The 18,059-nt window shown below is 42.6% G+C and overlaps 1 protein-coding gene across 15 annotated transcripts in view; it reads left to right on the top strand.

Moving 5' to 3' along the window:
• NRG1 (neuregulin 1) overlaps window positions 1–18,059 on the top strand; it is a 1,012,474-nt gene that overhangs the window by 799,928 nt on the left and 194,487 nt on the right. For 2 of the 15 annotated variants that reach the window (XM_067022392.1, XM_067022395.1), the window contains exon 1: window positions 1,612–2,205. The exons of 6 other annotated variants lie outside the window; for them this stretch is intronic. In XM_067022392.1, the coding sequence (XP_066878493.1) occupies window positions 2,109–2,205 (97 nt within the window). In that variant the 5' untranslated portion in view covers window positions 1,612–2,108. Of the gene's footprint in view, window positions 1–1,565; window positions 2,206–5,788; window positions 5,907–18,059 lie in introns of those variants that run through there. 7 more of the 15 variants (XM_059049279.2, XM_059049283.2, XM_067022391.1 and 4 more) reach the window with 5 other exon arrangements.

Here is an 18,059-nt window from a genome sequence, read left to right on the forward strand (position 1 = left end):
GATATTTGGACATCAAATTTTTCAAAATAAATGATGGCACTACTGCTAAGATATCTTTTAACGACTTAACCCACCCCATAGAGTTAGGTTCTTATTACAGTACAAATTAAAGGAGAATAAAATCATTCTTAATTTGGGACAGTTTTTAAATAACTCTTTTTGTCCCCCCTCCCTTTCCACATACATAGCAAGAAGGCACCCCAGATTTCACCTTTATTTAAATGGTGGCACTTGGAAAATATACCAAGAAGGCTGTCTGTAGGTAATGGTTCAGTTAGCATTAATCCCAGAGGATGGAAAATCAGGAGCAAATTACTTTTAAAGAGGACTAAGTAAATTTCACATATGGGTGGATGGTACTCATCTCTTTCAGAGCACAACACGTGGGCCTGTCACTGTAAATGAACATTCTGACTTAGCCACAGCTGCCATACAACTATGAGAACGTTTGCTTTACATGATTCTGGATCCTTACGCGGGGCTGATTACCCTGGCCTTTCACTGTTGTCCTTCGCAGCAGGGTGCTAACGTTTTCTGGATTTCACTGCTCTTTAGAATTCTCCACCAGAGGGAGGACAAGGGAAGGCTAAGTAGGTTTCACCCGCAGTTCTGAGGGAAGTTTGAATCGGAGAAAGCTAGCACTGACGAATTCAGGACCTCTGGTTCTGTCTCTCTACTTTACCTCACCGTACTTGCTTTCTCGGCAGAGCGGAGTGACTCTAGCTAGTGCAGTAATTTTATTGTCGATCGCTTTCCAACCCGAGTTTTATCAGTTAAGTAACAACTTGAATAATTAAGTTGTAGTGAGAGATACAGTTTAGGAGACCGCCCCCCCAGCACAGGCCAGGTCATTATTATTTCTTTTAGGAAAAGCTGAAGATGAGAAGTCTGACAGGCACGTTGTTAAACACACGAAGGCAGGACACAGACGCATCCCAGGAGCAGATCGACGAAGATGGATTTATCTAACCATCTTTACGGTCCCCCGAGCCCTTCCTGTGTATCCACAGCCGCCTTACTCAATCCCCCTTCCACCCAGAGTTTTATCTTTGCCCTACGTGCGTGTGGGTTTTTTCACTAAAGAAAGAAAAGACGGAACCCCAAACTCTAATGAGAAAACAGCAGCCGTTCCTCTCCTTCCCACGGGTTCCAGAGCCTTAATTTGACCGGGCAGGTGTCGGAGTTGCAAAATTTGTCTCCACCATTTTCTCCGCGCTGGAGGGAAGGGACCAGCCCTCCCGGGCGCTGCCTAGCGGGGAAGCGGAGCGAGGAGCGAGGAGCGAGGGCCCCGGGTCCGGATCCCTTCCTGGGTCTCGCAATCTCCCCGGGACGCGCGGTCCGGCTCCCGCGAGCGCGGCGGCCGCGGCTGCTGCGCGCGGCTTCCAGCGACCCCTGTCGGGGGTGCCCGGCAGCCGCCCCGCGCACCGCCCCCCGCCCAGGCCGGCTCGGGGAGGGAAAGGGGCTGCGCCCGCGAGCGCCGAGGCCAGGCTCCTCCCGGTGGCGTGTCCGCGCCTCGGGGTGGGGGTGTGGCGGGGACGAAGGAGGGGGCGAGGCCAGGGGAGGGCGAGAAGGAGGCGCCAGCGTCCAACCTGCGGGCGGGAGGTGGTTGGCGGTGGGGCAATTGAAAAAGAGCCGGCGAGGAGTTCCCCCCAACTTGTCGGAACTCCGGGCTCGCGCGGAGGGCAGGAGCGGGGTGACGGCGGCTGCCGGGAGACGCGAGCGCTGGCCGGACGGTGATCGCCTCTCCCTCCTCGGGCTGCGAGCGCGCCGGACCGAGGCCGCGACAGGAGTCGACAGCGGCGGGAACCGAGCACTTCCCTGCGCGACAGGAGCCTCCCCGAGAGCGAGCGCGACCGCCGGACGCAGCGACCGCCAGTCCCAGGTGGCCCGGACCGCACGCCGCGTCCCCGCGCTCCCCGCCGGCGACAGGAGACGCCCCACGCGCAGCGCGCGCCGCAGCCCGGCCGGTGGTTCTACCCGCTACCACCACCACCCCCGCCCTCGAGGGACAAACTTTTCCCAAAGCCGATCCCAGCCCTCGGACCAAACTTGTCGCGCGTCGCCTCCGCCGGGCGCCGTCCGCGCAGAGCGTGCACTTCTCGGGCGAGATGTCTGAGCGCAAAGAAGGCAGAGGCAAGGGGAAGGGCAAGAAGGACCGAGGCTCCGGGAAGAAGTCCGCGCCCGCGGCGGGCGGCCTGAGCCCAGGTAAGTGCGCCGCGCGGCCGGGTCTCCGCGATCCTCCTCCTTCTCTTTCTCCTCCTTCGATGCCGCCGCCTCGCCCTCGCCTGCCCGCGCCCTGCGCTCCGGGCGCCTGGCCCTGCTCCCGGCCGTCCACGGGGCCGGGCGGTGCTCTCCCTCTGTGGGGCCGCCCCTCACCTGGGCGTCGAGCCCCACCCGGGCGCCAGCACCCCGCGCTCAGGGTGAGGGCGGAAGCCGGGACCGCGCCTCCGGAGGACCCGGACGCGCCGCGCTCCCTGGCACGGCCTTTGCCCAGCGCCCCAGAGCCGAGCCCAGCCCGGGAGCGGGACCCAGCGTGCAGGAGCGGAGGCCGGGTGCGCGCGTGTCCAGCGCCAGCAGCGCTTTGCACGGGCCCCGCCTGCCCTCTAGCGAGAAAAGCGGGAACGGGTCTCCCCTCGCAGCGCCTGGCTCGGAAGAACGGGGTGCTCTAGAGAGAACGCCAGCGGTCGCGCGTCGGTGATTTGGGCCCCGGGGAGGGAGTGCTGGGTCCCGGTGTGCGCGGACGCTCACCCGGATTCAGCCCTGCAGTATCGGAGCTCAGATCAGCTGAGAGGGATTCCTAGAGGTCAGCGAAGCAGATTAAATCCAGCCCAGCGCCAGGAATCAGGTCTGCCCAAAAAGGTTCTCAAACTTTCGGTTTTGCAGTTCTATTTTTTCAGGACCTCTTTGATAAATGTGGTTAATTTATGTTCCCAAGAGATGCCCCAAAGCAAAAGTTCATTTGAACTTTTGAACCCAGTTGCTCACTGGTTATATAATAGAATGAAATGGCAGCTGAGGCTTTCTAGAGACGAGTCTAGTGCGTGATCATCGGAACACGGACGTGAATGACAGTTTCACCTTCTGTTTCCCTAAGAAGGGCTGATGCTTTCGACACTGTCTTGGACAGAGGAGGCGCCCCAAATAAATACTTGCTTATGAGTGATTAAGTGAAGAAGATGCTTTTAAAAAAAATGGAGGGGAGGGGGAAGAATATAAGGACTTTTTCTGCCTCTGCACTTCCCAATTATTAATTGATCCTGATACCTCAAGTCACTTAGAACATCCCCCAGCACATTTCGTAAAGCATTTCTGAAGAATCAATTCAATGGCACTCTGTTATCTTACAGAAATATTTGCCCGTTTCTTGCAGGAAGAAAACAAGATTTGCCTAGTCCTCTTACTGGCACCAATGAGAGCATTTCAGAGCCTGGCTTATTGGCAGAGACCTTAAACAGGTTTTGAGCAAAACAAATTGAACAGAGAGTAATTGTTTGGCCACTGACCATTCCTGTGCATGCTTCTATGATAGGATAATGCCGAGCAGATTCACCTTCATTACCCTTCATTAGCCCTCATGAGGGTGTATTGAAATTTTCCTTACTTTCTCCCTGTTTTGGAGCTACCCTATCGCATTTTATTCAACAAGGGCTGAAGTGGGGAGCTGGATTAGCAGTCTCCCTAAGTGACATTCTCTACTGTCCTCTGGAAGGTTATTTTAGCGAATGAAAGAGCTCTTAGACCTGACCACAGTGGTGAAGTTGTAAAGAGTTATTTGTGGGGCTCTTTAAGTGTTGTTCTGTCCTGCCCGGGAGTGCTCTGCCTTCAGACGTTTCTGTGGTCCTCTGGAGGAGGTGTGAGGAATTAAGGAGGGGACAGTGGCTTGAAGTAGCATCCCTTTCAGGTAACAGGTCTGCACTTTGTCAAGGCTTCAGGGCAGCAATGCCTTACTTAACATAGACATTTCAGATAAGCACCCGTGGTGGGTGGGAGAGATTTTAAGAGCCAACAGGCATCTCTGTGCCCTACAGATCTCATCTATTGGGTAGGCAGCTGTGTTGGGACCACCTAATATTCTCTCCTGACACAGCGTCCCAGAGCTTCCTTTGTGACTCTCTTTATGCTTTCCAGTCCCACCGCTGTGATTTCCTCTGAACCAGACAGATTGGCATCTTTAAGTGACATTCTCTTGACTCTCTTCCCAGAGAATCTGGAGTGAACTTGGCTCTAGGTTGGTTTTAAAGTGTATCTCTCTTTTCCATCAGGTAGTTGTCTTCCTTGGGGTGGAATTTTTTACCCCCCTCCAGGGCATCTTGTGCTCGTTAAACCCTATAAAGCAGATAAGAATATTTATTCTTCATTTGATTCAAAAACAACGATCAACTTGAAACCTGCTTTAGATAAAAGCACCTGGCATTAAATAGTATTGCTTTGAAATCACTGTTTCTTTCCTTCTTGTCAGTTCCCTTGTAATGCTGTCAGTGTACTTTTCCTTATCTTTAACTGAGAGCCCTAATGGTTTGTGAGGGAAACCCACACCTCTTTTTCAAGCTTTTTTGCACTCTGTAGTCCTCAGGCATCCTCAAAGGAATGACCTCTAGATGCCATAACTATAGCATCGCCACTTGGCGTACCAGCTCAAATTAGGGCTTACAGGACACCCATCTCTTAAATAGCTCCTTCATCAGTGCCCTTCAATCCCAGGTTTTACCCCTTTCTTAAAAACAGCCACTGAAACTTTCTGTCCTACATGATGCCCATGCAACAGCCAAGCCTCTTTTTGGAGGTTATAACATTACTTCACGACAGTCAAGGGAGAGATAAGGCTGAGAGAACTCAGCCCCTCAGCCCCGCTGTGTTCTGTATCATATGCGGAGGCATAAACACATCTGTTGGAGGGATAGCTTTAGGGGAAAAATATTTCTTTAACTTTTGTGCGACACGTGTGACTGGTATGTGATACATACGTAACTATGTTTCGTAGCATCGCAGTTTTATACTGAATATTGAATTGCACACTGTTGTGGCTGCAGATGTTCAACAGAATTATCTGTGTCGCAGTAATGACTCTGATAGTTCCCAGGCCCTTGGGGTCATTGATTTTTCTTCTTTGCTCAAAAAAAAAAAAAAAAAAAAAAGCAACCTCAGCATAATCCTGGGCTTTGTAACGAGGATCCATGTACCAAGGGTGCTGTAACTTCCTGCACCTCCTAGATGCTGGATCTCCCATATCCAGACTTTTAATATTGATTCAGCTCAACAAACTTTGTCTATTGAAGCCTGAATTACAAAACCAGAGCTTCCCCCCAGCCCATTTGGTATTTGGCTCTAAGCTTCTTCTATGAATCTCTGTTTGCTGATGTTTTTCTTTCATTAAAACACTGCAAAGGATTCTTTTTATTTTATTTTTCCTTTTAAATGACCTGGGACCCATTCATTACCAAGCCTAGCTCAGTTCTAGAACTACTGGGTCTCCCTTCATCCCTGGTAGAAGGGGTGTTTGTAAGTACAAGTGGTGGAAACATCAAAACACTTAATATCCCAAATGGGTAGAAGCCAGCCATGTGCTTCCCAGGTGACATCACCCACCTGCTTTGTTAACTCAGTGGCTTCCCAGGCTGGAGTGCTTGTCAACACTCTTGGATATGAAGTGCCCCATCACTACCAGGGCAGCGCGTGTTTACAGAACAGGAGGAATGTCCAGGGAACTGTTTCATGCTGGTGACTTGTGACCACTTAGATGATGTAATTATTCAAGACATTAAATACTAATTTTAGAATGAAGCGGGTGTATTTTGGAGAATGATTTTGAAGCAGAAAGAGTGGGAGAAACTTGGGATACTGTTCTCACATCTGCAAAATGAGAAAATGATATGATGGAAAAATGGGAAGAAAAGACCATAAAATGTGTAAGTAATCAGAAAATATTGAACCAGTATGAGAGCAACGAACACATTACATGCCAGGCACTAGTATTTTATACTTATTAATAAGGGAGTTACTATTTACTAAATATCCTATCATGTTCCAGGCAGTGTAACAGATGCTTTGTGTGTTTTATCTCCTGTCTTTTAGTACAAAAATGCCTCACTATTATAGGATACCTGGTACTTAGTGCTACAGCCCGATTGCCTGGATTTAAACCCTAGTTCTGCTCTTTACCTGTATAGTCATGGGAAAGTTACTTAACCTCTCCATGCCTGTTTCCTTATTTGTGAAACTGGGATAATAAAATTATTATCATAAAGTTTTGCTGAGGCTTAAATGAGATAACAGCAGTAGGAAGGGCCCCATCAATGTTAACCCTCTTCAGAAAATGATTTAAGACACAGATCTTCTGTGCCTTTGCTGAGATATTTGACACAATTTTCCAAATTTACCTTGTACGGTAAAAAATAATCCAGAGCTGGCCTTAGATTAGAGTGAGTATAAATATTAATATCTACTACCTGTAAATAGAGAGAAAAGTGGATAAGTATGTCAAATACCATAACTGCATATAGGTATTATGAAAACAGTCTTGAATTCAGTCTAAATATTGAAAGTAGAGTGAGGTGCAATATCATTTTATCTCTGGCAGAAAAAGGTTGAGGTCTCAAACTTGAGAAGGTTTTGAAACATGAGTCCTTTTCTGGCCACACTGAAGAGTTGATGCTTATATAGAATGCATGCGTAGTCTTCTCGTTTGGGACTAGTACAAATTGAAAACGAAAACGAAAACGTGTATCAACATGCTCTTTGTAAATGTAAGAGTATGTTGCCGACATGGTTCATAGAATCCAGTGCAGGTGTTTCTAAATATAAAGAAAATAATGAATATTTTAAAAATCTACATCTTTCATTATCCCCCCCTCCACACGCACTAGCATGGCTATAGGTAGTGCTTAAAGTTCTGGAAGTGTGATTCTTAGCAAATCAGTGTTTTATTAGCGCTCTCAAAGTGACAAGTTACATTTGACACTAACGGTATTGATCTTATCCTGTTCTGTTAGGATAGGCGAAAACAAACCAAATGTCAGTATTTTGGGTGAGTGATTTCATTTGCTCAGAGAAGCAGAAAAAGTGGACTTCTAATATTTTGATTAACCCTCGAGTTCTCCTCTTAAGAAACAGAAAATACAGAAACTTAAATCATATAGTATTAGCTTAAAAACCGATTTATCTGTATCAGAGGAAAATAACATCTATTAAATATGATGTCAGGTATATAAAATGAAATTTCTTCAAAGGACCAAGTGGTGTTTTGGGCTCATCCTAATCCTACACATGTTTGCACGCGTGTCCTTTCGTGGGTTTTAACAGACTTTTAAAAAGCGAGCTACCAAAATGCCAATAGATGTCAGTGTTTGTTGCTTTAGAAAAAGTGAGGTGTTAGAAGCAAAAAAAGCTCAATTTACTCTCAGTTTTGATAAGCATAAAGCTGACTACTTCGAAAAGTTTGACAATTAGTAATACCCTAAATAACCTTGCTTACTTACATTTTGTGAATGAAAATGTCACATTTTCACATCCCTCTCTTCTAACTACGAAAAAATGCCTCTGCAATCAATTCCCCAAGGAATTTAGAATGCAGGCTGAAATACACTCATCAGTGCATTCCTTTTTTTTTTTTTTTTTTAATGAAGGAAAAATTATTTGAGAATGTTGTTACATACACCTTGGATTTATTTGCATTTGTAAACTATAAATTAAGTACGCATGTTTCTTAGGTCTCCTTGATTACAATTGCATAAGTGCATTTTTGAGTCCAACTTAAGTAAGATCTGTAGAGTTCTGCCTTTGGAAGGTCAGAATTCTCTTCTTTCTCCGTTTCACTAGTGTCACCTTTTTCTGGCCTCCAGAGGGTGCTCCAGGAGCATCACACTGCTATTCCCCAAAGAACGACTCCTTGTTTCTTTTCTAAGTGATTTCGATATTCTGGGCAATCTATGGGGAAGAATAGGAGCCCGATTTCATCAGTTACTACCTCAACTGGAGTTTGTTTCCCAGCTAGACCCAAATAGACCAAATTCGCTAAGAACATTCCGAAACATCATTCTGATGGTGGCGATGCAGTTGTAAACCTGCAAGGGCACATCTGTGAGATTTACTTTTACTTTGTTTTATTTTAAAATTTTTTATTGGAGTCTAGCTGATTTACAATGTTGTGTTAGTTCCTGCTGCACAGCAAAGTGAATCAGTTACACAAATACCTATATCCACTCTTTTGTAGATTCTTTTCCCATATAGGTCATTACAGAGCACTGAGTAGAGTTCCCTGTGCTCTACAGTAGGTCTTGATTAGTTGTCTATTTTATATACAGTAGTGTGTATATGTCAGCCAACAACTTTTCCCCAGAGAACTTAGCATCTTATAAGCATCTTTCAGTCGCCCCTTAGAGCAGTTCCTTTTGCACAGGTTCAGGCAGTACCTGCAAAGACATTTAGTCATATTTAAAAGTTCCACTGTGGCATTGGAAAATTATACACGAGCACATCAAAATTACACAGAGGTTCTTTAGGAACTCAGGTTTTCATGTCTTCACACCTTATCCTCAACCCCTAGCTAAAACGTTTAAGAACTCTACGTTGATTGAGCTACACGTTTTTGAAAATGGGTGGGAATGACTCATTCTTTTGGATCACGGGCTAACGTTATAACTGGCGCAGAGTCACTGTTAGCTGCTCACGATTGATTCCACTCTGCACTGGTCATGTCCATTGTGAGTGACTCCCGGTTTGTTACCCGCCTTCTCTTTTTAAAGGGCAATATTGTTCACATTGTTTTGGTCCAGGAAAGGTATTATTGATGGGCAGTAGCCTTTGGTCTGCGACAGTGTCCCAAACCTTCTGTTTCATAGCTTCAGTTGGCAGGCAGCTGGCTCCTCTGGGCAGCTGTTGAATTTTAGTTTCAGTGATGTGAGAGTCAGGGAATGTTTTATTAGGTTGAACCATCAGAAATTGTCAATTCTGTAGATGATACACGACTGAATATTGTCAAAGTCATATAGTTTAATATTTGGACCCTTGTTTAGTAGTTGGACTTTATGCTTTACGTGGTATTTTTTAAAATATAGTAGTGACAACTTTGAAAAAAGTCGTAGAAGTTAATTAAGTGAGGTTAAAGTAATGTATAAAAGGAAGCTGGGCTAGGAAGTCATTAAACCAGCGGCATTTTCTCCAATAAATAGGTCATATGATAGCCATATAAAATAAATTCAGCATAGAGGTAGAGCGCCAGGGCAATGGGCATTTTCCCTTGGAGAGAAAAGTAGTACATTTCTATCACAACATGTAACTTGGATTTTTATTGAACCTATGAGCAAACTGTTATTATGCTTTATCTTACCCACCATATTTTTACAGAGATTACAAAGATGTGAGTGAGAAATATTAGTGACTAGTGAACAACCTTGGCTTTGTTTTTTTCTTTTTTAAAAAATTTATTTATTTACTTATTTAGTTTTGGCTGTGTTGGGTCTTCGTTTCTGTGTGAGGGCTTTCTCTAGTTGCGGCAAGCGGGGGCCACTCTTCATCGCCGTGCGCGGGCCCCTCACTATCGCGGCCTCTCCTGTTGTGGAGCACAGGCTCCGGACGTGCAGGCTCAGTAGTTGTGGCCCACGTGGGCCCAGTTGCTCCGCGGCATGTGGGATCCTCCCAGACCAGGGCCCGAACAGAACAGCCCGAACAATGCAAGGCCCCTTCATTGGCAGGCAGACTCTCAACCAGTGCGCCACCAGGGAAGCCCCTTGGCTTTGTTTTATGGAATAATATTTTTTTAAACTTTACTCAGTTTTACAGTACTACAATTCAATTTTTCCAGTAGTTTTAATAAGTGTGAATTTTACTGCCATGTGAAAATGTGCTCATTATCAATGGCCTGTATTACTTTATAAATAAGGTTAGAACTTAGGTAAAGCCAGCTTTTTAAAGTGCATATGTTTCTGTTTGTAATTGTAACTCATCTGTTTGTTACATATGATCTCACAGTTGTAAAGACAAACTGCATTTTTAAAGGATGTGACAGTCTTCTTAGCTATTCCATAGTAAATATAAAACCAATATTTAAAAGGAAATGTCTAAATTCTAATTTGGAATTTTTTTCAGAACAAATGAATTTTATGCATATCCTGAAATGTTCTGCATACTGAATGTCTTATATTTAAGGACTCCAGAATTGAAAGTTAAAATTCCTACACATTTTATAACTTTTTCAAAAAATATATTTCAACCCTAGGTAAAGCAAAGTTTGGATATTAATTATGCATAGAAAAATTTCTCTTTTAAAGCCCTAAAGAGAGTTTTTGATCTTAACTGTTGAGTACATCATTTATTGAAAAATTTTCATTTGTATATATCATAATAGGAAATCGTATTTATGAGTGAACTGATAAGAAATGTATCCAAAAGTCAAAGAAAAAAAATGAAGGAGGTAGTCAACAGGTATTTTAAAAGAAAACTAATGCTCATGATAAGAGAGTTTTCTTTTATAAAGATAAATACGGATGTTGCTATTTAGTGTTTAGAGATATGTATTTTGTGAATCAAGTGTTCTCTGTATTCTTTTTTGTTTTTTTTTTTTTTGCGGTACGCTGGCATCTCACTGCTGCTGCCTCTCCCGTTGCGGAGCACAGGCTCCGGACGCACAGGCTCAGCGGCCATGGCTCACGGGGCCAGCCGCTCCGCGGCACGTGGGATCTTCCCAGACCGGGGCACGAACCCGCGTCCCCTGCATCGGCAGGCGGACTCTCAACCACCGCACCACCAGGGAAGCCCTGGGGAGCCTGTCTCGAAGTTATGATCGCAGCAATATTGAAAATTATTGTCCTCTATTTCTGGGAGATATATTGAAGACTGGTACATTACCCCCAGAAAGATTAGTTCGAATACAGAAAATAGATAGCGATTATAATTTGCTTTAGTGAGGTCACCTTGCTGTATACTTGGAATCTTCCCTGGGGGGGTGGGGAGAGGAAACGTCTCATGCATTATCCATTTGGGGAAAGAGTTATACATATACAGGAGTGATGGAAATGAGCTGGTGGGTTTGTCAAGAGAAACCCAGTTATTGGAATACTGAGTTGAATAGAAAATGAAATACATAATTTTCCATATATTAAATCAAATAGAAATGGGAAACCTAGGTCTTAAGGGTTGTTTTTGGGGTTTTGTTTTAACATGTTGATTATATTGTATGTCCTCCTTTGCCCTTAACCTGACAGGAAGGAGAAATGTCAATAGAAATAGTTATTTTAAATATTTTGCTATTTGGAAAGGAACATTCAAGTTTTAAATGTTGTGTTCATCATTTATGCCCCATCAAAAAGGACTGGGATCCACTTCAGGAAGGCAGGTAAGACAAAGGCCATTATCTTTCCCTAGGGTTTAGCAGAAGGTAAGGGACAGTGTAGAGCATACAGTCCCTGAGACCTACAGGTTCACTGCCCTCTCAGATTGAATGTAAAAGACACCCCCTTCACCAAGGGAGCATCTAAGTTGGACTGTGCAGGGGGAAGAAATGTCACCACTTACAATATGCTACCGATGACAGAATAAATATTCACAAAACATACAAAGCTCAGTGAAAGCCCTGTATCTGAATTTGGTGACTAAAGTCACACTCTGTAAGGTAAAGACAAGTTTCAGTGCTTCCTTGCACCTTCCACTGAAGGTAGGCTTACTTCATTCCACCTCTTGAAATCATGATGGAAAGGCAGGATGCAGCCATCTTGCCTTGCTTGAGCCCAGCAATCTGGGAATAAAACTCCCTGTAGCCGGAAGGGTAGTAGCAACTGTCTTACAGGAATTTGCATCTAGATGGGCATGTTTGGGGAAAATTGAAGGCGCCTACACCTTTGGACAACAGGGATGCTAAGAGAGGCAGCCACAGGGCTGAATGCTCTTTTTGTCATTTTAGACATGGGACTTTGTAAAGTTACTGCTGACCTTAATGCAGATACCCTTTTGTGATTTGTTTCTGTGAAACTCATGGGCAGCTGGATGGCACAGCTTTTGAAGAATGCTGTTGCTCTTGAGCAAGATAAGTTACAACTGTACCAAGAGAACAATATTTTCATCTCCCAGTGGTCTTACCATTCTCACATTCACTCAAAGAGAGAAGTCACCCTTTGGAAGATTCAGTGTTTTGCTAGTATTAGTATGTCAACTCCTTATAAAATATATATATTTTAAAAATTCCCTACTTAGAACTTAAAATAATCTATTTTTTTGATTATGTGTATGGTGGTTCTTTGTTGAAAACTCCCTTGACAAATTAAGGAAATAGTAGCCATCCTTTGAATTGTCATGTTTCACAGTATATTCATAACTAAAAGCCTCTTATATAAGTAAGAACTGATGGTTCCATGGACAGAATCACTCTATTTCTGGTCGCGCGATAAAATAAGAAAGGGGAACTGATTATATATTGATACACGTACACAAGGGTATAAATTTGCACATTGCCTTAATATGTGGTTGTATGCTTTCCATGGGAACAGAGTTTCTTTCCAGTTCCTTTCAAAAAGTATTAATAAATAATTATACTTAAAATAGACTACAGCTACCTTTTAAATGGTTAGATAGGTTTACTTATAGGATTACTTTTGTGGTTACTAATCCTTATAAATATTTCAGGATTTGGTATAAATGTGAAGTCATTAAACTGTAAGGACATCTATAAATGTATGTAAAAAAAATAGGTAACTTTCTATGTTCTATCACCTTATTTTCTATGAAACAGAAAGTATACTTGGACTATTTTTATCTGACTATTTTATTAACTTTATTTATTTATTTATTTTAAATTTATTTCTCCTCTTCGTTTTTGGTTGGCAGGATAGAGATCAAAGCAATCTCAGTTTCATTTCGAGCATTTTATTTTGTCACTTATATAATTTTAATTCTTAGAGAATAAACCGTTGTCCTCACTCAGAGGAATTTTTAATTGACTGACCATATGTGCACATGTTAGCAGTTAATATCTCCAGACTGTGAACCTCTCAAGGTCATGTCTGTCTTCTGCATCTTCATATCACCAGGGCTTAGCACAGTGATGGGAACATAGTTGTTGCTCTTAAGAATTTATTCAGTGATTGAATAAATGAGCGAATATTGCTAACTTGCTTAAAACAACACATTGTGGGAGCTTATGGGGAGCAATTTAATTATTATGTTTCTATCAGTTAATAAGCAAGTATGAGTGCAAATCACCAGTACTAGCAATTCGTGGATTTGTCCCTAAACTGATCATATGTGGTTTTCCTGCTTGAAATTTGCACACTTTTTCTCAAAGCTCTCAGTGCTTAATTATTCAGACTAATGAATAGGAATTTGAGGTTTGTTCAATCTACAATTCTTCCTAACCCTAAATTGTTTGTTTTACATTTCTTCTTAAGAACATAGCGGCAGTTAAGAAACTAATCTGATGCAGTTTAAGGAGTTTATATTTGTAAATACTTAGACCGTTGCCTGGAACATCGTGTTTGCTATGTTAAGAGTTCGTTATATAAATAAAAAACAACCGTTCCTGGTAAGTAATGAAAATAATCTAAACGATATTAATACTGCCTAAAAAGTAAGCTCTTAAATACAACTACAGTGGCCCTGGGGGAAAATCATAGAATGTTAGAACTGAAAAGGTTATCTTAGAGGCCATGTCGTTGAATCATATCTTTTCAAATGAGGGAAACACAAGGTCCAGGAAGAATATCTGTTCTAGTACTAGAACCCAGGCATCTAGATTTCAGGGTAGGGATTTGAATTACCATGATGCTACACTTACAGATCTAAGATGGACACTGTATGTGAATTCAACATTTATAGTACTTCAGGTGTTGTTATGCTTCCAAGTAAGAGAGATGTATTGCTGTGTCATCAAATAGCAGTTTGAGGTCCATCACTGATATGACTTTAATTATTTTGAGGGTTGCAGTAAATTTAAATCAGCTAAACTTTTGCATCTAATTGTTCCTTCTTATAATATTGTGTGCCCAAGTGGGTCCAATAAATATTAACTGACAAGATGACCAGTAAAGTAAGTAGTCCTAATGTCATAACCTGGAAGACGGGGGTAGTGTGTGTGTGTGTGTGCGTGTGTGTGTGTGTGTGTGAATTCATGTATGGTGTGGGTGTGAGCTGTCTCAGTGCTCTAAAACTTTGTAAGCACAGATACCTTAATGCAAGAGGCTCTAACAACAAGAAAGATGTTTGTAGGCTCTCTGGACCCTCTGTAGAAATGATGTATAAGCAAAGAAGAGCTGTGAACGCTTGTGCCTTGACAGCTGCTCTGAGGCCACCAAGTCGTTCCCCCTTGCATCTGTGAGCCACTGACCAGTCACTGATCACAGTGACATTTTACCACTAACAACCTGAATTATCTTTGACCCAGAGACCTAGGGGGTCAAAGGCCTCCTACTCCATTATTAAATTTCCAGAGTGGTAGTTCAATTTGCATTAGGAGATTTATTTATATTTATTTATTTAGCTTTTGGTGGGGGAGGAGGAGGGAAATAGGAGGAATGACAGATGCAGTTGTTATTTTTTCCTCCCCTAAAGGATTATTATTTAGTCCAGACCTTTATCTGGAGGATTTTGCTAGCGTCCTAAAAGAAAGGGGGGGGGGGGTCCCAAGACTCAACACATTGTGGTTTTCGTCTGGGCCTCACACGGTGTCCTAAAGCTTACTGGGAACCATGTCAAACTGGGTCTCCACAGAGTGTCATACCGAGTGAAATAAGTCAGACAGAGAAAGAGAAATATCGTATGATATTGTTTATATGCGGAATCTAAAAAGAAATGATACAAATGAACTTATTTACAAAACAGAAACAGACTTACTGATTTAGAGAATGAACTTATGGTTACAGGGGTGGGGATGGAGGAAGGGTGAGGGGAAGGATAGTTAGAGAGTTTGGGATTGACATGTACACACTGCTATATTCAAGATGGATAACCAGCAAGGACCTACTGTAGAGCACAAGGAACTCTGCTCAATATTATGTAACAACCTAAATGGGAAAAGAATCTGAAAAAGAATAGATACATGTATATGTATAACTGAATCACTTTGCTGGACACCTGAAACTAACACAACATTGTTAATCAACTCTCTTCCGATATAAAATAAAAAGTTTTAAAAAAACTGGGCCTTCACAGAAGAATGACCCTCCCCAGGTTGGAGCAGGGTGGGGCTTTGCCTTGAGGATAACCCAGATCCTTGGAGGGTGGTAGGAACTTGTAAAGTTGGCTGATGCATATTCAACTGGCCCCATTAATGAGGGCCTTAATTAGTGGCTAGAAAGAGACTGAAGAGTTCATTTGGAGCCCATCCAAGGAGCTGGGAGGGCAGACAATGCTGATTCCCAGCCAGTCACAGATGGAAAGGCTCTTCCAGGTCATAACTAGGGAAGCACTACAAGCTTGGAGGGCTGGAGAGTGAAAGCCTGGCTTCAGTGTGTGTGTGTGTGTGTGTGTGTGTGTGTGTCTGTAGTTGTTGTTTTATAATTTTTATTGGAGTATGGTTGATTTATAATGTGTTGTGTATGTGTGTTTGAACCTATAAAACTGTATAATAAGCAGTCATCTCTTGGGATAAAGAGGGAAGCAGGAGCTACAGTGAAGGAGCCCCGATGTGATGGGGTGGAAAGGGCACTGCTCAGACGGGCAGAACAGAAAGAGAGAGAGAGAGAGAGAGAGAGAGAGAGAGAGAGAGAGAGAGAGAGAACACACGATGTTCTTATGGTTTTGGCCTTCGTTTAAAATATCTGGGCGCTATATTCTTATCTAACGATTAAGGAGATTTATTTAGATGAAGTGTAAACATTTTAGATGTAAAAGAAAACTGTGATTCAAAATCTGCATTGTATTCGTCAGTGGTCTCTGCAAGACAATCCTGCAAAATTTTGTGTAATGCTTTCCTGGTGCGTTTCACTCAGAGGCTTTAGTAGTGAATACCTTTTCGGAAATCTTAGGGTATTCGAGAAATAATAGTTGTGTAAGGTCTAGGCAAATAACAAATTGATTGTATGTAGGAAATAGTCTGTCTTACATAGAATCATTTTTGCTGGGTGAGCTAGTAATGTGGTTAATTTATCTTGGGAAACACCTAGAAGGTCTGTTTCGGTATGTGAATTATTTAGGGAAAATAGAGAACATGGTAATAAATGTATTTATAAATGACTAGTACAGAAGGCTTTTATGTGAAATTCCCAATAGAAACTGGGTGCTGGCTGTGAATTATGATCTCTGATACCCTTAATGTAGCTGTTCCTAAAAAGCATATGATATAGGAGTTACGGGATTTAACCTCTACTGAGGACCAGCATGTGTGAAGCAGCAAAGAATACAGACTAGATAGAGTCTTTGAGAAACTCTTAATATATCTGCTTTAAAAATGATAAAATTGTTTAATTTTTCTCAGTGTTGTATGTTCTTTAGATTTAACTTTTGTTCTTCTCTATCCTCAACTTTCTATGTAAGACATTTCATTTTATTTTTTAACATAGGGTCTGTTGATTTTCCAGAAATGCTCTCCTGCACGAAATTTCTCAAGAAGTTGTTTTAACTTTGTCAATCATCTTAACAGAAGGATCATAATATTAAGTTACTTTAATATACCATATTTTTTTCTCTGTAGTAACTCGGAATTGGCATCAAGGATACTTGTAAACTTTCCATTACGAAGATTCCCAAATTTATTCTCCTCTTGATAAAGCAAATATTTTATTGGAAAAGCCGGAGAGTGCTTTTTTTTTTTTTTTTTTTTTTTTTTTTTGAGCACAGGCTCCGGACGCGCAGGCTCAGCGGCCATGGCTCACGGGCCCAGCCGCTCCGCGGCACGTGGGATCCTCCCGGACCGAGGCACGAACCCGTGTCCCCCGCATCGGCAGGCGGACTCCCAACCACTGCGCCACCAGGGAAGCCCCGGAGAGTGCTTTTTAAGTGAAGTGGATTAAGCTGCTGTGATTGTTGCTTTGAGTGTGTCCGAGTCATTTTGATTGCCTTTTTAACATGAAAACCACTGGGTCCCACATATAGAAACAAAAAAATGTTTTTTTTTTCATTTTATGCATTTCACAATCATAATTAAAGATTTACTGATAAGATATAAAGTGCAAATCAAAGGTTTGAGAAGTATATGAAAGAAAACTTATTTCTCCAAAACTTAATCTAAGAGAAAAAAGAATTTGGTAAGCACCAGGTGGTTCATCTGTGGCCTAAAGATATATTTAAGTGTATCATCCAGAGGTCCATTTATTACCAGGAGAGAATCAATTCCACTTATTCTTCTCTTTCTCTGTGGTACAGCTCCAGGAAGGAATTTTAATTGATTGGTGGGAAGGTTTTAACACAGGCAAAACTTACAACCCAAGCACCATTATTTCTAGTACAGTGACTTTACCACATTATTGGGTAATAAAGCTAAAAGCTGCCAAATGTTTCAGAATTATTTTCAGAAATTTACTTCCTCCTTATTCCCATTACTTTGAGAAAGAGCTGAGAGAACGGGCTTAGTCAGCATGCAATTATGGTAATAGATAAAATATACAGTTTGGTCTAAAACCAAGATGCAATGAGCTGTCAGTGTACTTTAATCAATCAAGAACTGTTGAGAAGTTAGTTGTCATTCTAACTGCCACTCCTTTGAAAGTAATTTGCCTTTCTTCTCTGGATGCTTTTAAGATTTTGTCTTTTTTTTTTTTTTTCTTTTCTGGTTTCACTTATGATGTATTTAGGTGTGGATTCTTTTTTATTTATCCTGCTCAGGATTCACTGGGCTTCTGTACATTTAGTTTATTCTGGGAAATTCACACCCTTATCCCTTCAAAGGTTTCCTCTCTCCCATTCTCTTCTCTCCTTCTGAAACTTTAATTAAAACTATGTTGGGGGCTTCGCCGGTGGTGCAGTGGTTGAGAATCCGCCTGCTGATGCAGGGGACGCGGGTTCGTGCCCCAGTCCGGGAAGATCCCACATGCTGCGGAGCGTCTGGGCCCGTGAGCCATGGCCGCTGCGCCTGCGCGTCCGGAGCCTGTGCTCCGCAACGGGAGAGGCCACAACAGGGAGAGGCCCGCGTACGGCAAAAA

Source organism: Kogia breviceps, chromosome 20 (genome assembly GCF_026419965.1).
Source record: "Kogia breviceps isolate mKogBre1 chromosome 20, mKogBre1 haplotype 1, whole genome shotgun sequence".
Classification (NCBI taxonomy): Eukaryota; Metazoa; Chordata; class Mammalia; order Artiodactyla; family Physeteridae; genus Kogia; species Kogia breviceps.